At 40.5% G+C, this 26,644-nt stretch overlaps 1 protein-coding gene across 2 annotated transcripts in view; it reads right to left on the reverse strand.

Annotated features, from left to right (window-relative positions):
* TXNRD1 (thioredoxin reductase 1) overlaps positions 1–26,644 on the reverse strand; it is a 71,144-nt gene that overhangs the window by 14,909 nt on the left and 29,591 nt on the right. For both annotated transcript variants that reach the window (XM_019446641.2, XM_053895957.1), the window contains 9 exons: positions 23,710–23,852; positions 22,941–23,056; positions 21,736–21,961; positions 17,126–17,218; positions 16,002–16,078; positions 14,278–14,434; positions 7,385–7,492; positions 4,436–4,531; positions 215–349 (listed from right to left, as the gene is read on the reverse strand). In XM_019446641.2, coding sequence (XP_019302186.1) covers positions 215–349; positions 4,436–4,531; positions 7,385–7,492; positions 14,278–14,434; positions 16,002–16,078; positions 17,126–17,218; positions 21,736–21,961; positions 22,941–23,056; positions 23,710–23,852 — 1,151 coding nt within the window. The remainder of the gene's footprint in view (positions 1–214; positions 350–4,435; positions 4,532–7,384; positions 7,493–14,277; positions 14,435–16,001; positions 16,079–17,125; positions 17,219–21,735; positions 21,962–22,940; positions 23,057–23,709; positions 23,853–26,644) is intronic.

Below are 26,644 nucleotides of genomic sequence, written 5' to 3' on the forward strand. Positions count from 1 at the left end.
CATCAGGAACGAAAAATATTTGGAAAAGGAAAAATGGTTTCTAGACCCAAGGCTTTTTTGAGGTACCCAATCACGAGCTGAACTGTAAGGATGCACGGAAGTAGCTGCACTGTAGCAGAAAGACCCCAGCTTCAGTTCAGAGTGCTACACCCGCCACTTGCCAGCCAGGCGACGGGCACTTTTAAACAGAGCTGTCGACGCACAGGTGACCCACCTCTGCACAGACGGGGTGGATCCCGATGGTACTATCCAGCTGCATTTTGGTCAGTCCACACTTGAGTGCAGCTGCAAAGCCTTGCGTAACCTCTCCAGCATTTGGACCCAGTACGTGGAAGCCGACAACACGTTCCTAAGATATAAAATAAAGGAAGACGGTCACACTGATTCTTTCCCCCTTAACAGACTAGCGTATTAACCCTGTGTGTTCTAAAACCCTGTTCAGAAATGATCAAAGACTTATATTTACAGATGCCAAAAGCGATTTGGGCTGAAGGTACTCCAACATGGGCCAACAGAGTGTGGTGCTTACATCAAGCAAGAAGGAAGAGACAAGAGCCGGCCTCGAGCGATGAGGGGGAAAATCATTAAAAGCCAACACGTATGCAACTCCATAAGCACCAAAATGTTCGGGAAAATGTTTTCAAAGGGGCAGATGTGTCCTCGTCTCCTTTATTTGGTTGTCTCCAGGCTCCAGATAGACTATCTATGATAGCTGGAATGTTTAAAAGCAGCCACCATTTAGGGGCTCCTGGCTGGCTCAGTCAGTGGAGCATGCGACTCTTGATCTTAGGGTTGGGAGTTCAAGCCCCATGCTGGGTGTAGGGATTACTTAAAATTAAAAAATAAATAAATAAATAAAATCTAAAAACAATTAAATAAAGAAAAGCAGTCATTTAAATTTAAAAATCATTTTAACTAAGGCTTTGGGGGTAGACAGCACAGTTAGACTTAAGATGCTTCCAATCTGAAAACATTTCTGAAACCAATAGAGAAATGTTTGGCAATTCTGAAATACCTATATGGAAATTACTTTGAATAAACTCTATATCCCAGACTCTGGCTACCTCTGCCAAGGGCAGAGAAATCTGATGCATCCTAATGTTCAGATTTTCATGACTGAGCTATATTATCTAGTCCAATCTCCTCATCACAGATGAAGCAACTCAGGCTGTGGGGTGCAGAGCCTTATCTAAGGTTCAATCGCTGCCTGGAAAATAGTTGCCAAAGTATGGTAACATAGTCCACGATGGACTCTCACATTATTCATCCTGCCAATCAGGGGTTTAGTGTATGGATAAAGCACAAAACACACTGCACTGAAAATAAACTAGATTTGCATCTGATAATATGAGTAGATCTCAAAAAAAGAGATATATCAAAGTTGCAGGCTTGTCTTTTTAGCTGAGGATACCATTCTTAATTAAACCACAATGCATAATATTTAACAGGGAGCAAACATAAAACCGTGAACAGGGGAGACACTCCAGGACGGTGTTGCCTCTGGGGCAAGGAGTGAGGAGTACAGGATCGAGAAGGAATACAAAAGATTACACAGGCATAGGATAATGCTTAATAGCATGGGATCAACACTGCCTGGGACTGAGTTCCATTGCCATTAACTAGGCAAGTAGCCTGAGCACACTTACTTAACTTCCATGCGCTTCAGTTTCTTCATCAATAAAACAGGAATAACAACAACACATACTGCACAGGACTGTGTAAGAATTAATTAAGTGAAACCATGTAGATTTCTAAGAAGTACAGGGTACATAGTAAGTGCTCAATAAACATTTCCTCTGTCATGGTTTCCCTCTTTCAAGAGGGAAACATTACTGAATCTGGGTGGTAGGTACTTGCCCTATCTTTCTGTAAATGTTAAAGATTTTATATTTAAAAAAAGAGAATAGCATACAAAAAGAAGCAAAGCCTAGCAGATAATAAATACTGGAAAAACCAAGCACATGTAGACACTGTGAAATGACTGACTCAAAGCGAATAAAGCATATGTCCCAAGCATGGTCAAGTTCTAGAAGCATGCTTTTGTTTAAGACTGCTCATGACAGGGCGCCTGGGTGGCTCAGTCGGTTGAGCAACTCTTGGTTTCGGCTCAGGTCATGACGTCACGGTTTATGATTTTGAGCCTACACCATCAGCACGAAGCATTGCTTGGGATTCTCTCCCATTCTTGCTGCCCTTCCCCCACTCACACGCATTCGCATGTTCTATCAAAATAAATACACTTAAAAAAAAACCAAAAGATTGCTCATGACCAAAGAACAATGACAAGTATTCATCTTTTCTAATACTATCTTTGCCAATGAAAATAGCTGAGACTAAGACCACCCTACTTATGGCCTCGACTATTTTAATTAATTGGGCTCATTAATAGTGAAAACTACTCTTTATATCATATTTAAAAAGTGTTACTTGAACAAATGACACAACAGTGAAAAAAAAGGCCAAAGAACTACAGGGGCGCCTGGGTGGCTCAGTCAGTTAAGCGTCCGACTTCAGCTCAGGTCACGGTCTCACGGCTCATGGGTTCGAGCCCTGCATCAGACTCTGTGCTGACAGCTCAGAGCCTGGAGCCTGCTTCGGATTCTGTGTCTCCCTGTCTGTCTCTCTACCTCCCTGGCTCATGCTCGCACTCTGTCTCTGTCAAAAATAAATAAACTTAAAAAAAAAAAAAAAAGAAAAAACACCAAAGAACTACATACAGTTAAAACAAATTTGCTTGGTTTGAAGGAAAATGTGGAGGTTCAATTGACTGCTACACGCAACTGAACCAGCTCTTGCTAGAGGCAGAGATCGGACTGCCAGCAAGAACATCAGTTTCCCCTTCTGTCCACAGTAGCATGATAGCTAACGTATACGCTCATACAAATACTTTTAATAAAACTTCTGTCTGCAAAGAAAAAAACTGCATGAAAGTGTTCTTTACGTCAACTGTGTCTCAGTACATTCATTTATTAAATGCATCTAGGATGAGCTTTTTTGTAAAGGATCCAGGCTTTCCTGTACTACTGTCTGGAGTAGTTTCTAAACAGGACACATGGTTTAATTCTATTCAAATCTCAAAATAAGAAAAGTATGAGTTTATTGGGCTTTTAACTATGGATTCTTTAGCACCATTTACATTTTTACTCAGGACTGTTTTTTAAAAGGTAAGATCCCAACGAAGTTAGAAATACCGCTTCTCGAAAGATGTGTACATACATGTGTTATGAGTTACAATATAAAATGGGGACAGGGCGCCTGCATGGCTCAGTCTGTGAAGTGGCCGACTTCAGCTCAGGTCATGATCTCGCGGTTTCTGAGTCCGAGCCTTGCATCGGCTCTGTGATGACAGCTTGGAGCCTGGAGCCTGGAGCCTGCTTCGGATTCTTTGTCTCCGTCCCTCTCTGCCCCTCCCCCACTCGCACTCTGTGTCTCTCTCCCCTTCAAAAATAAATAAACACTAAAAAAAAATTTTTTTTAAAAGGGGGGTTGCCTGGGTGGCTCCATGGGAAGGGCATGCAACTCTTGACCTCAGGGTCATGAGTTCAAGCCCCATGTTAGGTGTAGAGATTACTTAAGTAAATAAATATTTAATAAATAAATAAAATAAAATGGGGACAGCAGTCAAAAAAAGACTGACGGGGCGCCTGGGTGGCTCAGTCGGTTGAGTGTCTGGCTCTTGGTTTCAGCTCAGGTCATGATCTCGTGGTCTGTGGAGCTCGAGTCCCCCATCAGGCCCTGTGCTGACAGCATGTGGCCCACTTGGGTTCTCTCTCTCTCTCTCTCTCTCTCTCTCTCTCTCTCTCTCTCCCTCTGCCCCTCCCCCTGCTCGCACTCTCTCTCTCTCAAAAAGAATTAAACTTAAAAAAAAAAAAAAGAAAAGAGAAGGAAAAAAAAGACCAAAAGCCAACAATTTACTCAATCATCGTGTAGGTGTGGAAACAAACCCTATGAGGTCAAGGAGTCCGCCACAGGCCTTCAGCTACTGGTTGACATGCAGCAGCAGGCAACAAAATCTGAAACCAGAACCCAATTAAGAGCTCTTCCTATTACACTTTTCTCATTAGTGCCAGCTGCTTAGGATACAAACCTGTGTAACTCCGTTTATATCTTCTCATTTTTAGACAGTGACTTCACTGCTTTCCTTTTATAAACACAAACATCAGTTCTCAAATCGTCTCTGCGGTCTTCGCTCCGCAAGTTCTGCCTGCCTGCCTGCCTGCCTGCCTACCAAGGGCAGAGCCCTGTGCCAGTGACACTGAGTGGAGATCAAGCGCATCACCATGACCCCTGCCCTCAGATAATGTCCACTCAGCTGGGGAGACCAACAGGTGAAGTACGAAAGGAATGCAATGTATATCATGGGATCCAAATAGAACCACATAGTAAAAACAAAATGAAATTACTGGAGAAAGGATTAAATGAGGATTTCACTTACATTGTCTTTGATATTACAGATTATTTTTGCATAACACTTATTGTTATCTCTTGATGGAATCGTCCATTCCAATGGCCAAAAGTAACTATGGTAAACCTAAAAAGATACAAACACAATTGAGACCCATTACCATAAGAAACATGTTTGTCAAACACCAGGTGTGGTTTGAAAACACTGGAGGCTCTTTGATACTTACTTTCATTAAAGAATAAAATTCATGGAATAAACAGGAATTTGGTAGAAGGTAAATGACCTTAAACTTGTGGTTAAGCCTCTTTGCTATAAGCTCATCCCTTAATTACATCTCAACCTGAGAAGAATAAACCTTAAGTAACAATAACAACAAAAGTAACAATAACAACAAAGAGCAGACAAATGAGAGAAAGAAGCCAGGTAATTACTTGCTGTCTTCCATCAAAAAAAAAAAAAAAAAAGAAAAGAAAAGAAAAAAAAAGAAAAGGAAAAAAAACCCCAACACTATCTTGTATAGAAATGACAACTTTGGGCAAGAAACAAGCAAGGTGCCAGGAACAATTAGAGCAATTATCTAGCTCCTTGCTTAATGCTTCCAAAGACATTTCCTCCTTTGGCATTATTCACCAAAGGAAGGAGAGAAGAAGAGAGGGAGGAAGACGAGAAGGTGGAGGGACGCAGATATTTTTATTGATGTTCCATAAACTTAAGTCTGGGTGACTAGAGGGATTTGTTTTCCTCCTCCAGCTGCTACCCTCAATTCAAAATATATATGGTTGGCTACCTCTTAAAAACTTACTGATTATGTAGCTATTCTAGTGTTCTTCAAGGTTGTAATGCAATGTGAATTTTTTTTTAATGTGGGTTACAAAACTGAATATAGTGTCATAGTATCACACCAATTATGCAGGGAAAAGATAATTAAAGAAATTACCCCAAATTGCTAGCAACTGCTGTGTTACAGACATTAGTCTATGGGTAACTGTTTGCTATTTCCATTTTCAAAATTTCAACTGAAATGTATTACTTTTATAACGAAAAATGCAAACTCTAATAAAATGAAAGCCAACGCCTGTCAAGAAATATGAAATATACATTAAGAACCTCAAGTTTTAAGTATCTTTCAATAGAAATCTATCCTCAGAAAATAATCTAGAGAAATGGACAATGAATTATGAAGATGTTCATCATTCTATTTGTAATAGTGAAAAACTAGAAACAATGTAATAAAAGTATGGCTTAAATTATTGTATAGCATCCAAAAATGCAGAAGTCATTTTTTAAAATGCTGTTTTTAGGGACAAATGCTCATGACCTAACATTAAATGCACATAACTTTATCACATTTAAAAAAAAAAAATTAAGGGGTGCCTGGGTGGCTCAGTCGGTTAAGCATCCGACTTCGGCTCAGGTCATGATCTCGCGGTCCGTGAGTTCAAGCCCCGTATCGGGCTCTGTGCTCAGAGCCTGCAGCCTGTTTCAGATTCTGTGTCTCCCTCTCTCTCTGACCCTCCCCTGTTCATGCTCTGTCTCTCTCTGTCTCAAAAATAAATAAACGTAAAAAAAAAAATTAAAAAAAAAAAAATTAAGACATATGTACCTACAATTATACATGCACACGTATATATACACTATATAAACACATAAATATTTTGAGAAACTAGAAGAAAATATGCCAAAATATTAATAGCAATGATCTCTTCTTGAATTAAAATTTCTTTATATTTTCAAACTTCCTATGAGGATATACTATTTTTACAATCAGATGTTACTAACGTGATACTAATTAGATCAAGATATTACCACTGATGCATATAATAAGAAAAAGACTTAAGAGATTTAAAACAGACTTTTAAGGGGCACCTGGGTGGCTTGGTCGGTTGAGCGTCCGACTTTGGCTCAGGTCATGATCTCACGGTCCCTGAGTTAGAGCCGCGCGTTGGGCTCTGTGCTGACAGCTCAGCCTGGAGCCTGTTTCAGATTCTGTGTCTCCCTCTCTCTCTGCCCCACCCCTGTTCATGCTCTGTCTCTCTCTGTCTCAAAAATAAATAAACGTTAAAAAAAAAATTTTTTTTAAAAAACAGATTTTTATGTCATAAAATTTACTCTGATTTACAAATCTGGTCTTTTAGAAGGTTTTACTGGTAACTTTTTTCCTAAATGATTTAAAGCAGCAATCCCTTTGGGTAGCACTGTATACATACAAATAGCGTATTTCTTGCGCATGTCCCTTGACTGGGGCAAAGTTACTAGAAGGTAATGATACAAAAATACCCAACTATTGTTATTAGAGTGGTAAAAATGTAGTTAATTTTTAGTTTTCTTCTTTGTATTTTCCTGTATTTTCCTATTTCCAGGAATATTGTTTTAATAATAAAAAGAACTAGTTAAAAGTGGTTTTAAAAAGTAGAAGGAAGGGCACCTGGGCAGCTCAATCGGTTAAGCGTCCAACTCTTGGTCTCGGCTCAGGTCATGACCTCACAATTCATGGGTTCAAGCCCCACATCGGCCCCTGCACTGAATGTGGAGCCTGTTTGGGATTCTCTCTCTCCCTCTCTCTGCCCCTTCCTCTGCTCTCTCTCTCTCAAAAATAAATTAAAAAAAAAAAAGTAGTCAGTCTGGGTCAACTGACAGAACTGGAAAATGAAAGGTAGATCTTAACCTTCCTCAAAAGGGTAACTATACAGTGGTTACTTAAGAAAATACCCTGTTCACGGGAAACACACACTGAAGAATTCAGGAGTAAAAAGGCATTTCACTTACTTACCAAACGTGGAGGAAAAAATAATACACACAGACACACAGAAATAAAGAAAGAATACAAAAAGTTTATATAAAATAAGTGGGCAAAATGTTGACAGCACAAGTCTGTATTCTAGGTCTTTGTGCTACTTTTCACCCTTTCTGGATGCTTGAAATTACTTTTAATTTTGAATAAAAAGTAGTAGTAGCTTAACAGAGGAGGGTGTAACTTACCTCAATGTTTTCTTCCCCAAATTTCTCCACAGCCTTCTCCTCAGAAAGACCACAAGCACCATACTCCAAAGGAGTAAACACAGTTGTCGGAACATTTTCATAGTCACACTGGTTCAAAATGAAGAAAAGAGTTACAACAGGAGAAAATGTAACCCAAAAAAGGGTGTATGGCAAAAAAGGTTCAAACTTAGGAGGGGACAGCAGACTAATAAATTTCTACCAAAAGTATGGGAAGTCAGAAACCCAAATATCAGACCTACTATGCTGAGAACCATCAACTCATGTGATCATTTCAGGAAAGGTGTGAAACCTGGCAAGACCAGTCGTGCCTGCTCCGTCCGTCAACCAACCGATGTCAACAAGGACGCACTGCTTCTCCCTTTTATCAAGCAGCCAAAAACAATACGAGTGCACCCGACGCTAAGAGTCTCATCTTGGTGACAGGAATTAATAGACTTCTTTTGGGAAATCAACTAGGTAACGCCTATTAAGAGCCATAAAAACATTCTTTAGCTTTGTGCCAAGAACCCCACTCTTAGCATTCTATAATAATAATTTACCGTCCAGAAAAAGCTACGTGCGTTAATGGAGCACTCTGCAGCACTCAACAGCGGCTGTCTCTTGGGATTAGCACATCCCAAGGGCAAACAGGAAAGGGGTTCATACTCTCAGTGTATCATTATGCAGCCACTGAAGCGGTAACGAAGACTACAGAAACAGAAAAAGTTAGTGACAGTGTTTCCAAAGCATATTTTATGATGTTAACAGTGCAGATGACTAAAGGGTTCTGAAGTCAAACAAGTCTGTGAAGCGCTGGACTAAGCAAGCAAACAGGTTTCGCTACTACTGATTTCTCAGAGCCTCCAGTACACAGACGTGAATTGTGGAAAAGGTATTATGTAAGTGCCAAACACGTTTGTAAATGCTATTGGGTAAAAACCTACCAGTCACATTTGTACACAGAGGTGAGCCTCATAAGTAACATTCTGCATTTAAAATATTGGAAATTCAATTCTCAATTCTCATTCTTTAAAACACTAGTGTAAAAATCCTTAAAATGTGTCTCCCTCTATGGGGCGCCTGGGCGGCTCAGTCGGTTGGGCGGCCGACTTCAGCTCAGGTCACGATCTCGCGGTCCGTGGGTTCGAGCCCCGCGTCGGGCTCTGGGCTGATGGCTCAGAGCCTGGAGCCTGCTTCCGATTCTGTGTCTCCCTCTCTCTCTGCCCCTCCCCCGTTCATGCTCTCTCTCTGTCTCAAAAATAAATGTTAAAAAAAAAAAAACAATTAAAAAAAATGTGTCTCCCTCTAGAAACAATAAATATAATTCTTCTTCTCTAAAAAGAGCATAAACCCTTGGAATTCTGAATCAAAATAAAGGTAGGGGCGCCTGGGTGGCTCAGTCAGTTGAGTGTCCAATTTCGGCTCAGGTCATAATCTCATGGTTCGGGTTCGTGAGTTCGAGCCTCGCATCAGGCTCTCTGCCATCAGCAAGGAGCCCGCTTCAGATCTTCTGTCCCCCCACCCTTCTCAAATAGAAATAAACTTAAAAAAAAATAAAACAAAAGTGAAGGCAGACATCCACATACAGCCATAATGGTATGCCAGGGACCAATTTACTTTCCTGCTGTCAACAACTAGACCACCAAACAGCAGGCGACAAACACTTCCAGACACGGGACGACAGGCAGTGCAGGACTGTGATCCTGACAGAAGGGAAACGAATGAGGCGAGCCTGGAGATTTCTCTAGTTTACTGCCCAGAGCGCTTCCAGAGGACTGGGTGCAACAAGAAGGAAAACAAACAGAGCACAGCGGTATCTCTGAGTTACAGAGGCTGGAAGCTGCAGGGCGGAGCCCCCGAGGGCAGAGCTGCACAAAAAGAACTCTTGACATCTGCAGAGATTTGGGCTGAGAACTGATCTGTAAATGTGTCGCAGGAGGGATTCAAGGGTGAGTAAAGAACTACGGGAGAGAAGTAAGCAGCAGGCCCCCAGAGCCTTATGGGACTGGAAATAGTTTCGGTTCCCTGAAGCCAAAGCAGAAAGGATTCATCAAGTAAGAGGAATGGGGTGGAGTTCTCCAAAAGGCATCAGTTTAGTGGTGGAACCAAATCAGCCCTAGATAAAAGGTGGTTATTGGCAGGCCCTAAAAAAGCTTTTAAAAGCAAGTTACAAAAGGATAAAACTAATTCCATGTAACTTCACACGCTGCCAAAGCAAAATTGAACACCATATAAAGGAATTCAATAAAACCTGGCACCCGAAAATTTAAAATGTTCAACGTACAATATCCACATCCTTCCAAATTAACAAGACATGCAAAGGAGCAAGAACATGTGAGCCAATACCAAGAAACATCAATGAACAGAAAGAGACACTGAAAAACAGATGACAGAATTAATAGAGGACATTAAATGAGCTACTATAAATATGTAGAAAACTGAGAAAAACACGAACTTCCTGAGGAGAGAAAAGGAAAACATTTTAAATAAAACTAGTAGAGATGAAAAAACCCAGTTGAAGCGCAAATTACACAATACAGAATTAGAAGTGGAGAAATCAGCAGACTTGAACTTGATCAGGCTCTCTAAGAAAATAATGCACAGAAAGGCGGGGGGGGGGGGGGGGTGGGGTGGGGAAAGAACATGAAAAGAGCATCAGAGACCCATAGGATAATACTGAGTGAACCAACATTCATTAACTGGAGGCTGAGAGGAAAAAATAAAATAACTTGATGACAAAGGCAAACAGATAAATCCAAGAATCCTGACAAATCTTAAGCAGAATAAATATAAGAAAAAGCATGCCAAGACATACAATAATTTAGCAGTTAATTGCTAAAAATCACTGATAACAAAAAAAATCTAAAGAATAAAGATAAAAATGACAGCATACTTCTGTTCAGAATCTACGCAACCAGAAATAGTAGGCAAATTGTTAAAATATTTAAAGAAACACAGTAAGTCTAGAACTCAATATTCAGCAAAAATATCTCCCCCCCCCCCCAATGGAAGTAAAATCAACAACAACAACAAAAACCACCATCACCAACAACAAAGAGGAGAAAAGGAATTCACTAGGAGCAGACACACACTAAATAACTGTGAAAGGAAATTCTTCAGGCAGAAAGAGGTGTATCAGATGGAAATCTGCATTCACATAAAAAGACCAGTTTCTTCCAGGTTCCAAAATGCAGTTTCCAATCGACTTAAATGACCGTTGTGGCCTAGCCTGGAAAATGCAATCCTCGTTTCTAACACTTTCATCTGGAAAGCGTACTGGGCAGTTTTCACAACAATCAACTTAATGAACTTTTGAAGATATGTGTACTGTAGCTGCTCCAGAGTTTCCACAGAAAATATTTTAAATAAATAAATAAATATATATATATATATATATATATATATATATATATATATATATATATCTTTTAAGAAGTCTCCACACCCAACACAGGGCTTGAACTCATGACTCTGAGATCAAGAGTTGCATGCTCTACCAAATGAGTCAGCCAGGTGACCATAAAATATTTTATATTTACTATAAAACTGAGTTAACTAATAAAGTAGCACCTTAATAATAAAGATGCTAATGTTTACTCTATAAATTTCAAGCGTTTGAGAGCAATTCTAAAAAGATCCAAGAGAAAACAACGGTTCACTCTGCTGAAGTGCCCATCACACTGTGCTTTAAAGTTTGTACGTGTATCTTACCATTGGGCTTTTTAAAAAAAAAAAAAAAAAAAAAAAAAAAAGGGCTTAGTGGAATATCTGTCATCCACAGGCTGACTCAGCTTTATAGTCTGTTCTCTATCAGTTTTTGAAATGATAAAAACTTTTTTTTCATTCCTTCATTTATGTTCCCTAAAGAATGGAATATTTAGTATTTAGTGGCAAATATTTTTAAGTTTTGAAAATGACGTTAATCATTATTAAGTGTTAAAAAGGTTCAGTTAAATTTTCCCGATGTATTTTCCACTTCATTTAGGAAAATTACACATTACAGAGGTGTTTGCAAATTAGTAGATTCTTTAAAAGTCTGGAGGCTGGGGTGCCTGGGTGGCTCAGTTGGTCGAGCATCCAACTTTTGGTTTCGCCTCAGGTCACGGTCTCCCAGCTTCGTGGGGTTGCCCTGCATCAGGCTCAGGGCTGACAGCGCAAAGCCTACTTGGGATTCTCCTTCTCTCCCTCTCTCTCTGCCCCTTCTCCACTTGTGCTCTGTATCTCTCAAAACAAATAAATTAAAAAAAAAAAAAAGTAAGGAAACATCATTCCTATTCCATCCCCTATTCTTCTATAATCTATACTTTCCAAATCTTCTTTCTTAGGCAATAAATCATCATGAGTAAGACAGCAGTACTACAGGGGCTCCTGGGTGGCTCAGTTGGTTAAGTGTCCGACTTCGGCTCAGGTCATGATCTCACAGCTGATGAGTTTGAGCCCCGTGTCGGGCTCTGTGCTGACAGCTCAGAGCCTGGAACCTGGAGCCTGTAGCCTGCTTTGGATTCTGTGTCTCCCTCTCTCTCTGCTCCCCCCTCACTCATGCTCTGTCTCTATCAAAAAATAAATAAATGTAGGGGCGCCTGGGTGGCTCAGTCGGTTAAGCGTCCGACTTTGGCTCAGGTCGTGATCTCACAGTCCGTGAGCTCGAGCCCCGCATCAGGCTCTGTGCTGACAGCTCAGAGCCTGGAGCCTGTTTCAGATTCTGTGTCTCCCTCTCTCCGACCCTCCCCCGTTCATGCTTTGTCTCTCTCTGTCTCAAAAATAAAGGTTAAAAATAAAAAAAATTTTTTTTTAAATAAATAAATAAATGTAAAAAAAAAAAAAAAGAGAGACAGCAGTACTGGAGACTTCCATTTATGCTTTGGCTGCCTACCAGCCTTGTGACTTTGCACAGTTACCTAATCTCCCTGGACTGTGTCAGCAATCTCCATAGCTGCCCTGAGGCTGAATGAGACAATGCATACAAAGCACTTAGCACATTACCAGGCATGTCCCAAGTACTCAAACGTCACACTCTGTCTCCTTTCCTCTGAACACTCTTGGGAAGCGATGAGGAATAGATGACAGCAATTTTGGAGGAAGGCACGAACACCCACAATTCAATCTGGGCTCTCTTCAAATCCCACAAGGGATTAAACTCAGCCAGGTGTTTATGTTAAGCTAAACTTTTCCATAGACAGCTGCTTCTTCGGGAGACGGGCAGGCATGGATTCCCTCACCTCTCTGATATGTGCTAACGTTCTCACACACATTGGGTGAAACTAAAGGAATTATGCAGTTGCTTAAAAAAAAATATGTGATTCCCCCCAATACATTTAACCTTGATACCTGCTGGCATTTCGACTTTATTTACTACACTGATGAAGAGACCAGTAAGATTTCAAACTCAGAGACCTGAGCAGCACCTGTTGATCTTCCTATTTGGTCAAGCATCTGTCTTATTATTAGACTACAGATAAGGAAAAAAACAAAAAAGAGTCTTTTAATTTTAACTTACATTAAATTCTGACATTAATAAAAGCTTCTGGCCCTCTCAGAAAACACCTGCTCTACCGAGCAGAGGACAGAATACAGTACCACACCCACACATGGAAGGCTGTCTATGTCCAAAGCGGGTGCAAACATTCAGGAAAGGTTTTGAAGAGTTTTGTGCTACTTTTAACTTAAAATTTATTTAGGAGTAGATTTTTGTAAGTGCTCCCTTTGGTTCTTGTTGGTATATAAAAATATCTCCACTTTAGGGAAACACAAAGACACAGGGTCAAGAGCAAATCAAATGCATCTCAAGCTATATCTGTAGATACGCTTTTCTCAGTTTACTGGTCAGTAACTGCGACAATGAACACAAAACAGGACTCACTCGAAGAAGCAGTTAAATGTACCCCAAACAGTAACATGAACCAGATGCTATACGTCCTGGATGATCAGACAATCTGGGATTCAAACTCTTTTTAGCCTCAATCCTGTCCATTTCAAAACATGAGGTCTTATTATACGATTATGCAAACTAACCCCAGGTGCGCTGGGAATGCTTGTCACAAATTTGACAAGCTGTATTCTTTGAGGTTTCTGTTTCCGAAACCAACATAAATCAACCCATGATGATTATGTGCAAGAAAAATGGGTAGCGACTAAATTATTTACAATCTATGCTCCTGGAATCCTTTCAAAAAATTAATTAGGGAGGGAATGTTGGTAATGAGGAAGGCCATGCATGTATGAAGGCAGGGACTAACACAGGAAATCTCGGATCTTCATCTCAATTTTGCTGTGAACGTGCAACTGCTCTAAAAAATAAGCTTAAAAAATCATCAGAATATATTTATTCCTTCCTTGACATCTAGTCCCATGAAACATACTTAAGAGTTTCAATTTCCTACAATGACTAAAAAAATCACTTTAAAACATTAATATAACACATTAAGCATTCCAAGAGCAGAAGACATATTTTTAGAAAGGACAGGGTAATAAAGCCTGAATTCTGGTTTAGGCAGCTCTGCACATGATTACCACCTAGATCCCCAAATCCTTGTATAGCCTAGATAGGTGCCATAAAAAGATTTAGAAAATTATACTGAAATTGGTAATAATGAAATCAAGGTAAAATCCAACTATTATGAGAATATGGAACACAATAATAGTGCTGAAACTTGATTAGTCAAGCTCATTTTTTCCCAGTGTGATTCCAGGAATGACAATTTTCATAACAAAGTCACAAAGACACAGCAGTCTTCACGATGTCTTGTTTGGAATACAGTTAACAGAGCACATGTAGGATGCCACCAGCAAGAGAACTAAATTATTCAAGACCTGGAAAACTTCACAGCTACCCTTAAACAGAGGATAGTGGTGTTACTAAAACCAGTATCAACAGGTGTCAGCCACAAGCTCACCTTGATATTGGAGCCAGCATAGAGCCTCTGAGCCAGCAGTCTCCCTGCCTGGATTGCTACTGGGGTGAGCTCAAGCTTCCCCTCCAATATATCGCCGATGGCATAGATATAAGGCACGTTGGTCTGCTCTTCATCTGTGACAGGTATTTTTCCAGTCCTGAAAATTCATTCAGTTAAAATCATCAATTACTCCTATTAATTAAGTGGAACAAAAAAATTCCCCTTTCTCCCAAAGAGGCCAAAATTGTGACTCTAGCAAAGGGCAGCATTCTAACGTATTATTTAAAAATACATACATACCTACATACATAAAATAAAATAAAATGAGTATTTTAAAAGCTTAGAGACAATTCTGGAATAAGAAAACTGTAAGAAAACCTGGGAGAAAACTACAACAGAGTGGTTAAGAATATGTGTATTCTAAACTATAACAACTAGGTCTGTGAGTTGTCACCTCTATGATGTTGGGAGGGCTATTTAATATCTCTGAGCTTTATTTTCCCACCTATTAATGCGAACAATAATAATGAGAACACTGTAAGAAGAAAAGGGATGCCATCAACCACCTTAAGGGGCTGTGAGGTTTAAATGAAAATAGGTACAAAATATTCAGCACAACGGTCCATGGCTCACAGTAAGTGCAGAATAAGTGTTAGCTGTTTCCATTATATAAAATCTAAGCTTTGGACCCCCTGGAAATAGGCTAGCGTGTTTATTATGCTGGTGCAATATTTGGTCTGCTAAATCTTATTGGTGACCTCCTCAACAATTCTGTCTGTCTACCCTAGTTAAAAAATAAATAAAACAAAAATCCTCACACTAAGATTAGGAAGTCTCTTCTCCAGAATAGATGTTATTCCTAGAAGGGACAAAAACGAAACAAAACAAAAACACCTTTATTTTTTAGCTTCCAAGGCAGTTCCCATTCACAGCACTTGTTTCTACTTGGCTGTAAGGAAGGTGATATTGGGAAATACCCCAGACAGCAGATAAGCAGATACCACTGAGTCTCAGTTATCTCCTCTACTGCTATAGGCCAAAGGATTTTAACTTCAACCCTTGCAAGTAAGTTTTTCATACTTGTAGCTGTCACTAGAAATGCAGTGACCACTCATCATCCTAAAACTTAGTAGCTCTCAACATGGTTCAGATCTACGTATTATTTAGTAAAGCTCAGAGCACATGCCTGCAATTAACTGGGGGGTTAGACTCTTTTATTCTATACGCTGTACATTAAAGAAACAAACTGCAAGCCGCCCTATCTTCCACTTAGATTTTGAAAAGGAAAAAACAAAATAAAACAAACAGAAAATACCAACGTGAGCGGCACTGAAGGAAGAGATCTCTAGGCTTAAAAAGGGAAATCTCCAACTATGATAAAAACTAACTCTAACGATCTATTTTTTTTTTTTTTAATTTTTTTTTTTTCAACATTTTTTATTTATTTTTGAGACAGAGAGAGACAGAGCATGAACGGGGGAGGGGCAGAGAGAGAGGGAGACACAGAATCGGAAACAGGCTCCAGGCTCCGAGCCATCAGCCCAGAGCCTGACGCGGGGCTCGAACTCACGGACAGCGAGATCGTGACCTGGCTGAAGTCGGATGCTTAACCGACTGCGCCACCCAGGCGCCCCTAACTCTAACAATCTAAAACTCCACTATTAATCAGTATTATCAACAACTGAAATAATATTCAGTAAGACACAATAAAATTGTTTTCTTACTTGTCATTTATCTTTACCCCCACAGTTTCTAAGCCAAGTTTTCTTGTGCAAGCGTCTCTTCCTATTGCCAGCAATACCTGAAAAAGTATTAATATACCAGGTGAGTATGATTAAAAAGACTTCACGTAAGTTACTTAACCATTAAGCTACTCCGATTTCACTTTCCAGACCTGTAAAGAAATATTTCATTAAGAAAATAACGTAAGAGTTTATGGGGCACCCAGGTGGCACAGCCAGTTAAGTGTCTGACTCTTGGTTCCAGCTCAGGTCACGATCTCAGTTTGTGGGTCTGAGCCCTGAACTGGGCTCTGCACTATCAATGGACAGTGCGGAACCTGCTTGGGATTCTCTCTCTTTGCCCCGCCCCCCCCCACACTCTTTCTCTCTCAAAATAAATAAACTTAAAAAAAAAAAGCAAGAGTTTAAGCAAATTAAAACAAACAAACAAAAAAAACCCTTGAACAGGATATAGCAGAAATCCTCATCCATTGATTAAGAAAAAAAGTTAGCAATTCCTTTATAAATCTAGTGAAGTTCAGAGACAAAGACAACATAGCCTATGACTGAATTAAGTTTTTTTTTTAATATTTTTTTTTTTTTCTAAAGGTTTATTTTTGAGAGAGAGGGACAGAGTGCAAGCAGGGGAGGGGCAGAGAGAGAGGAAGACACAGAATCCGAAGCAGGCTCCAGGCTCTAAGTTGTCAACACAGAGCCCAATGCGGGGCTAGAACTCACCAACGGTGAGATCATGACCTGAGCCGAAGCTGGAAGCTTAACTGACTGAGCCACCCAGGCACCCCTTAAGTTTTGTTTTTCTTTTTTAAAGTAGTGAGCTATGAAGATAAAATTTTGAAGGACAGAGAAGTTCTACTTCATTTAAAAAGGATGTCTTTTTATAGCTATTTGACAAATGATATTTTTAAGTTACATGGAAGAAAATTTGAAGCCATCCCTATCCCAAAACAAATTACAATATCACAAGAAATATAGATGTCTTAGAATAGGAACATAATCAGGTTTTGAAAATAGAAAGCAGCCATTACATGTACCCAGCAAATATCCAAATAGCCAATAAGCACATTATTTGCTTTCTAATAAAGGGCTAACCTGGGTCCATTCCTTACCGTATTATACTCTCCTTCAATGGTTTCACCACCACTGGTGGACTGGGCTACCACCCTGAGTCGGCCTGGTGTCCCTGCTTCAATTTGTTCAACCTATAAAAGTGACAAAGTTTTACTCCACAATAAAGACATGTATCAACTCCCTCCTATCAGGCTGACCCAAAGTGAAAACACAAAATCTGGCGTGAGAGGTCTTTCATGTCCCACCCCCTCACCATAACATCATTAGGACATTAAGAGATTTTTCTATTTTATCCCCCTTTTTCTTGCTGCTTAATGTTTGCTAGAGGGGCTTTCTTTCCAATAGTTCCCAAACAGAATAAAATTCAAAGAGAAAAAAGTGGGAAAGGAAAAAGCCAGAGAAAGCACACTACGATCCCTAAAACACAGCTAATGACGTCGCTCTTCCCAGGCTCCTATCTCGTAACTCACCCAGAGCCCTTAATCCCCTGGAGAGCCACTACGGCTCAAATTCAGAGATTGTCTTCTGGCTACAGACGTTCAGCTTTGTCAACAAAGAACAGACACTGGAGTAGATCAAACATGATACAGGTAAACAGCCAGAAAGCCCTAAAAAGCATAGTGAGCAAGGAGGTACGTTTACAAGGACGAGGGGTGGTCTTCGTTGTTCAAGATGTAGGGAAGAACAAGCAAGTCCCGGAACGTGCACTATGCCAGATGCGATTAAACATACCAGCTCACCACTCCTGGATGTCAACAATAACCTTCAGACTGCGTTGCAACAAATGAAAACCCTTATCACCTAGAGGCTTCTGCAAGCCTGCAGTTAACCTTGGTCTCTGCACTGGCAGCAAATCATGGGTTCCTGTAAAATATTTACTGGGAGAAACTCATAAAAGTCACCTGCAATTTCTATTCTACCTTTTAAATGCAACCACTCTGCATGGGAAAATGTCAAAGGTCATTTTACTTTCACCATTAATAAGTAGCAAAAGTTTCCTTCTCAAATTCCTTCCTTCTTACCTAGTTAAGCCCATCTGAACATACTGAAAATGTCTTTCGTAGTTAAGCTATAATCTAATCTTTGGAGAAGAGCTGCATTAGTCAGATTACCTGCATTAGCTCAGATTTACCTAAAAATGATAAGGGCCTCATCTCACCTCTAATTCCTTCCTGCCTCACTCACTTTTGTGTTCCAGTTAGGCTTTTCCTATGTCTACAACAATTTCTGCATTTAGGACGACTTTATTCCCCACAATCTCTGTGCACATCACACAATGTGCTCTCGCCTTCCTCCCTGCCAAAGGCCGCTTCTATCAGGTCACTGAAGAACACAGCATGTGTTCACCGTGACCCAAGGAGACCAGAGACACCTTGGTAACCCAGGTAAAATGTTAATGTGCACAGACACAGGTTTATTTCACTAGGGGATAGTCTATGAGATTCTCAAAAGGGCCCACAACTCTCCCAATGTTAAGACATTATAGAGGAATGGTCAATTCATCTTGAACAAAGGAGGCAAGAATATGCAATGGGAAAAAGTCTCTTCAACAAATGATGTTGGGAAAACTGGACAGCTACGTGCAAAAAAAAAAAAAGAAAAGAAAAGAAAAGAAACTGAACCACTTTCTTATACTATACACAAAAATAAACTCAAGATGGATTAAGGATCTAAATGAGAGAACTGAAACCATAAAAATCCTAGAAGACAATACAGACTTTCTATGACATAGCCACAGCAATATCTTTCTAAGATATGTCTCCTAAAGCAAGGGAAACAAAAATAAAAATAAACTATTGGGACTTTATCAAAATAAAAACCTTTTGCACAGACAGCAAAGGAAAACAATCAACAGGACTAAAAGACAACCTACTGAATGGGGGAAGATATTTGCAAATGACATATCTAATACAGGGTTAGTATCCAAAATATATACTGAACTTATTAAAAAAATAAAGAATTTGTACAACTCAATACCAAAAAAAAAAAAAAATCCAATTAAAAAATGGACAGAAAACATGAACAGACATTTCTCCAAAGACATCCACATGGCCAACAGACACAGGGAAAGATGGTCAACATCACTCAGGGAAATGCAAATCAAAACCACAATCAGATATCATCTTACACCTGTCAGAATGGCTAAAATCAAAAAACATAAACATGCGGTGGCAAGGAGGTAGGGAAACAGGAACCCTCATGCATTATTGGCAGGAATAGAAACTGGTGCAGCCATTCTGGAGGATCCTTAAAAATTAAAAACAGAACCACTGGGGCACCTGGGTGGCTCAGTCAGTTAAGCGTCCGGCTCTTGATTTCAGTTCAGGTCATGGTCACAGGGTCGTGGGACCAAGCCTCGCCTTGGGCTCTGTGCTGCCAGTGAAGCCTGCTTAAGATTCTCTCCCTTTCTCTCTCTCTGCCCCTCCTCTGTTTGCACTTTCTCTCGCTCTTTAAAACAACAACAACAACAAAAAAAGCTAAAGAAAAAAATAGAACTACCATATGTGATGCAGTAATCGCACTACCAGGTATTTACCCAAAGAATACAAAAACACTAATGCGAAAGGATATACGCACCCCTATGCTTATCGCAGCATTATTTACAACAGCCAAATTACAGAAGCAACCCAAGTGTCTATCGGTAGATGAATAAAGATGTGGTTTATATAAAAAATGACTACTCGGCCACAAAAAAGAATGAAATCTTGCTATTTGCAACAACACGGATGCTAAGCGAAATAAGCCAGTCAGAGAAAGACGAATACCACATGATTTCACTCCTATATGGAATTTAAGAAACAAAACAAATGAACAAAAGAAAAAAAACAGATGAACCATGGGGCACCTGGGTGGCTCAGTTGGTTAAGCATCCAACTTCGGCGCAGGTCATGATCTCACGGTCCGTGAGTTTGAGCCCCGCATCGGGCTCTGTGCTGACAGCTCGGAGCCTGAAGCCTGCTTCAGATTCTGTGTTTCCCTCTCTCTCTGCCCCTGCCCTGCTCACACTCTGTCTCTCTCTCTCTCTCTCAAAAATAAACATTAAAAAAAAAAAAATTAAAAAACAAACAAACCAGATGAACCAAGAAACAGACTCTTAACTACAGAAAACCAACAGATGGTTACCAGAGGGGAGGTGGGTGGGGGGTGGGTGAGATAGGTGATGGGGATTAAGATCACACTTCTCAGAATACTTAAGTGGCTCTGTCGATGAATAGTCCAACTCTTGACTTCAGCTCAGGTCATGATGCCAGGGTCAAGGGATCGAGCCCCAAGCCGGGTTCCATGCGGAGTGCGGGGCCTGCTTAAGATTCTCTCTTTCCCCCTCTGACCCTCTCCCCTGCTTGCATGCTCTCTCTCTCTCTCTCTCAAAACAAAACAAAACAAAAACACAGACCACACTTCTCATGAGCAGTGAGTAAAGGGTGGAAGTGTTGACTCACTGTATCGTACACCTGAAACTAATGTAACACTGCATGTTGCCGCTGCATGTTGGAATTAAAAATAGACATCACGGAAGCAGATGTTACTTTTCCATGGCACAACTTGTACGTACAGCTGCTGTTTTCTAACCACAGCCCTAAGGCAAATGGATCACATGTACTTCTACTCCCTAAAAGACACCTCCAGGAATCAAGGAGCGATAACTTCCAGGACCTGTGCTGCTTCCCCCTCACAACAGTATTAGACTTACTCTCTGCCAGGTACTGTTCTAATTACTTCCTAAGTGTCAGCTAATGCAATCTTCACAAGAACTCTGAGATAGCTGCTGTTATTATCCTAATTTTATGGAAGAAACTGAAGCTCAGAGAGGTTAAATAATTTCCCCAAAGACATACAGCAAGAAAATGGCAGGACAGTATCGAAAGTAGGTCATTCTCATCCCAACGCTCGAACTCTTATCAACATGAAGCGATTCTTAACACGGTCACCCAAAGGGCCTAAGTTAACCCGCTGAGCAAATGACAGCCAGAATTCCTTAACTTTAACACAACAGTCTCATCCTTACCTGCACTAAAGGAAACTCATCTATTAGAGACATGAGAAGTGATTGATTTTGTCACTTTTATGTATCAAAATATTTGTGATGGTGTTAACAATTCCCAGTGTAACTTGGCATATTTTTCCACCTTTTCAAAAGGAGACTAAATAAGCAGGAAAAAAAAAAAAAAAAAAAAAAAAAAAAAGGGAGCCCATGTAACAAATTTAGATAATCATTTTCAGAGAAGCCAGAATAATACAGTGTATCTGTTGACTACATGGTACACAAGGACAAGTTTCTCATGAAGAACATTTCAAAATCAGCAGGGTCTTGAACTCTTATTTCAATCACTGGTGTGTACAAAGAAACAAAGGATAACAGACCAAAGATTATAAAGTGAAGGAATGTATGAAGGGAAACATTAAACAGAAGAGAACTAAAAGTAAGAAGGGTGAGAGGAGAATAAAGAAATTACTGAGCTGCAGAGAAGAACAAAGCTCTTCAGGTGGCAGTGGGTACAAGTTCATATACCGACATCACAGCTGAGAAACCGCAGCACTCCCGATGGTTTAGACCGCAGAAGGAACGCTTCCATCACCTACCCCAACCCTCTCTCTCCTGCCTAAACAGGAGTATGAAACCAACAAACCTACCAGCAACTCCACTTACTTTTATTGGTATGAACTGTTTTATAAACTTGACACCATGTTCTTCCATATGTTCGCCAATTTTGTTGGCCATGTCCTGGTCAAATCCTCTCAGGAGGATGGATCGTACCATAACAGTGACATCTAAACCGATGCCAGCAAGAAATCCAGCACATTCCAAGGCGACATACGATGCTCCAACCACCAGGGTCTTACCCGGGCAGTAAGGTAAGGAGAAAAGATCATCACTGAAAAGAAATTAAAAAAAAAAAAAAAAAGGTGGGGGGGTGGGGAAGAAAAGAAAGAAATTGAAAATGTTCCTATGTGAGTAATGACTGAATCAAAGTAAATATTTTTGCTTTCTTAAGAATACACTTTTAAAAACTAAAAACATTCAATTGGCTACATACATAATCTATGAAAACTGTTTACGAGGGCTTAGACCCAGTTCCTTTCTTGCCACTCAGTTGCTCTGGGAGCAGCTCAAGCTGCCCATAGCCAAACACAGTCTCCGAGGTGGAAGATCTATCTAGAACACGAATCAGCAAGAGAGGAGTAGGGGAAAACTTCCAACATAACCGTTTTGTCATATAAAAACCAACTATAAAGAGTAAAAGCTGACAAAATCTTTTAGCCAAGTAAAGAATACACGAGACGTGAGAGGGATCACAAAAGCATTTTTAGGAAATGAGTTTTTTTTAAATATGAGAAGGAAACCCATCCAAGACGGAGAAGACAACAGTCGCCATCTGAGCTGCCCCTGTATGAGGTGCCAAGGAAAAAAAATCACATACCCTTCCCGAAAAAGGGCCTGAGAAGAAATAATGTGTAACATGAGCAGAAACTCCTCAGCAGAAAGCATCCAAGAGGACACATTTGTCAACCATAGTATGTTAACACGTTTACAAAACATGCCCACACATGTATAAATTTCAAACAGAACTTTCAATATAAGTATGTATTTATATGTTAACAGTGATGTTAAGTGGGTGGTAAGAAAGACCCATGTTTATAGCTTTGAATTTTTTAAATGTTCTCTTGCATAAAAGAATTTTTTCCCTTCTCTTTTTCCCAGGCCCCTGTCCCTTTGGGCAGAAACACAGAAATTAAAAAAAAAAAAAAACCCTCGGAAGTTCTAGGAAATGGACTAAATGGGTTTGAAGAAAAAAACTGAAAAGTAGAACTCAACAACGGGTGCCTCCTTTTCTCCCTCCGGTGCCCCCTCACCTGCTGATGCAGAACTCTTTGTCACCAGGGATGCCCAGATACCGTGGCCTCTCGCCAGTAGCAATGAGAAATTTCTCTGCTGTATAAATTTTTTCTTTGCCTTTGTTATTTGTTGCCTACAAAGAAACCAAGTGCCAACTTTTAATAAGCTAGTGTTCATTAAAATTGTAGTTATAGTGAACAGAGGCCATTCGCCACATTAGCCAATTTGATCCTCGTAAAAATTTGGTAATACGGGGGCGCCTGGGGGGCGCAGTCGGTTAAGCGTCCGACTTCAGCCAGGTCACGATCTCGCGGTCCGTGAGTTCGAGCCCCGCGTCAGGCTCTGGGCTGATGGCTCGGAGCCTGGAGCCTGTTTCCGATTCTGTGTCTCCCTCTCTCTCTGCCCCTCCCCCGTTCATGCTCTGTCTCTCTCTGTCCCAAAAATAAATAAAAAACGTTGAAAAAAAAAAATTAAAAAAAAAAAATTTGGTAATACATACTAAGGCTCTAAGAAATTAACGGACTTACTCAAAATCATAAGGCTAATAAGTGGCAGGGCCAAGACTCAGATCCAGGTAATCTGGCCCCAAATCCAGTATTCTTACACTGCTACAACCACACGGAAAAGGCCCATAAGAAGATGTGTCTGCAAAATCATCAAACTGGACAGTTTGGGTCACAGTGGCTTTTACTTTTATCGAGACAATCACTTTCTCTTTTCCTCCCCTACCCCTCACAAAAGTTTAAGACAGACAAACATTAGCTCCTCAGGGTGTCACACAATTACCTTAATCCTATGAGGACCTACAAACTGGCCATATGCATTCTCATAGGTCACTTTTCTCTCCCGCAGAGCGACCCGGTAGCCCCAGTTCAGGGAGCCGATGTAATTCTGTACAGCTTCTGTCATCTTATCCCAGTCATGTTTAACTGCACAAGAAAATAACACAAAATGTTTTTAGCTTTTCGATCGCCTGGCAAAGATCACTTCTCAGGAACTGTTCGCGTGGATTACAAAGGGCAGACCTTTTTGTCTGAAACAGCAGGGTCCTTCATTTCAAACACATAAACATCCTTTTCAAGCTCAAATATTCTTTCCTTTTTTAGAAAACTACCATACAATTACATAATGTCGGGCTTCCTGGAAATTCTTAAAATAACCACGCATAATAACTAAAATAACCATGCATAATCCTTTTTACTTCTGTAGAAATGAACGGGAATATTACTTTGATTGTAAATACTGATTGCTGGGGTAATGGTGAAGCCTGGAGGATTCTATACCCTGTAACAATCCCCAAGGGATCTTGATGTAGTCTGCAGTCACTAAACTGGTAACAATGTCTAAACCAGAGGCTGGTAAACAAAGGCAAATTAAGGCCCCACAGTCAAATGCAGCCCATCACCCTTTTTATAAGCAGTTTTACTAAAATACACCAATGATCGTTTATTTACACGTTGTCTAAGGCTTCTTTTGTGCTATGATGACAGAGCTGAGTAGTTGTGACACATCAGTAGGTCCCATGAAACCTAAAATATTTACTGTCTGGCCCTTTATAAAACAAGTTTGCTGACCCTTGATATCGACAGAGAATTTTGAGAGTCTGTCTCACTGCCCCCCCAAATCCCTCCCTCACCAAAGAGAGGACGATTTTTAAATTCTATTATAAAATGAATCGTTTGAGTCAGGCACAAATATACTGAACTTCAATGCATAAAAATCAATCATTTACTAATTAATACCTCATGAATAACAAGGAAAAAAATAGGATACATAGAAAATATACTCTGGTGGTAGGATGAAGACAGATTCTAGGAAAGCTGTGGTTTAGAAGGAAGGAAAAGAAAACCAACATATACTGAAAGACTGTCATGGAAATGAGGAGTCTCAATCTTAGATTCAGGGTTAAGTAGCTTGACCACATAGGAGGTGGTGAACCAAGTCTACGAGACACAATGGCCAGCGTCTGGAATCGGGAATGACAGCACGAAAATTGGTTTGTGGCCTCCTAGAGAACAGATCATCGATGTTCGTTTCACAGAACCGTAAAATGTTAGACTTTGGGAGATCAATTCAACTTAAAAGGACAGTGACTGCAGAAGCCACTGTGACTGCAGTACTAAGAGGACTAGGTGCGGGGCGACGGGAGTGGGGGACGCTGCCCACCTGCCCATCTGGCCTCCACCTAGCAACACCAGAAAAAAGATGATAGGGTTCACTTCCGGTTTCTCCACTAGGAATGGAACAGAATAGTAACTCTGCAATGATCTTGCTTTCTTTGTAATGATAATAGGATCCTCAAATACTTAGTGTTTGAAAAGCAGATTTAATTCTTGAGCACAGGGAACTCAAATTGATAAATCTAAAATATATAAAGCAAAGAAATCTTCCAGAAAGGACCAATTCATCCAGTTTACATGACTGGGCTCCAGGTTTTTTGTTTGTTTCTTTGTTTGTTTAAAGGCCTGAGGCTTTCTCTGTACGTTCTCAGTTCAGAGCTTTAGGAAAAGGGCAGATCACACTGAGTCCTGGATGTGTTACTCCCCCTACCCCTGTCCCAGGCAGATTCAGCTATGCTGCCTGGTCCAGGTCCCTTTCCTCCTCCACCATGCCTGGAGCTATCTGCAGCGTCAGAGAAGACAACCCTCCCAGACAACTAGAGCGCTGTTCTTTGGTCAAGGACGTGAGATTAGATAGGTTTCTATTCAAAAAATGTAAAATAAGCCTTCATACTTCATCTGTGGGAACAGGGATCAGCAGCCTCTAGGGGGTTCCCATTTGAAAAATACACCTCCAAGTTTCTTTCTCACTCTAAGATCTAATGACATAAAGTAATGTTTGTTTAAATCCACTATATTCCGAGTCGCCAAAATGAACAAATCAGGAGACTATAGATGCTGGCGAGGATGTGGAGAAACGGGAACCCTCTTGCACTGTTGGTGGGAATGCAAATTGGTGCAGCCGCTCTGGAAAGCAGTGTGGAGGTTCCTCAGAAAATTAAAAATAGACCTACCCTGTGACCCAGCAATAGCACTGCTAGGAATTTACCCAAGGGATACAGGAGTGCTGAGGCATAGGGTCACTTGTACCCCAATGTTTATAGCAGCACTCTCAACAATAGCCAAATTATGGAAAGAGCCTAAATGGCCATCAACTGATGAATGGATAAAGAAATTGTGGTTTATATACACAATGGAATACTACGTGGCAATGAGAAAGAATGAAATATGGCCTTTTGTAGCAACGTGGATGGAACTGGAGAGTGTGACACTAAGTGAAATAAGCCATACAGAGAAAGACAGATACCATATGGTTTCACTCTTATGTGGATCCTGAGAAACTTAACAGAAACCCATGGGGAAGGGGAAGGAAAAAAAAAAAGAGGTTAGAGTGGGAGAGAGCCAAAGCATAAGAGACTCTTAAAAACTGAGAACAAACTGAGGGTTGATGGGGGGGGGGGGGGAGGGTGGGTGATGGGTATTGAGGAGGGCACCTTTTGGGATGAGCACTGGGTGTTGTATGGAAATCATTTTGACAACAGATTTCATATACTGAAAAAAAAAATCCACTATATTCCTCATCACAACCATTTTCAAAGGAGGGAGGTAATTTACTGCTGCCTCAGTGGTAGACTCTGGCAGGCACAGAAGGCCTCTCCCACCAAGCCCAGCTCTGGTTCTTTCTGCTAGGCCACAGCAAGCTTCAGAGGTCCCAAGCTTAA

This window comes from Panthera pardus, unplaced genomic scaffold (genome assembly GCF_024362965.1).
Source record: "Panthera pardus isolate Hobbes unplaced genomic scaffold, ASM2436296v1 HiC_scaffold_6, whole genome shotgun sequence".
NCBI lineage: Eukaryota > Metazoa > Chordata > Mammalia > Carnivora > Felidae > Panthera > Panthera pardus.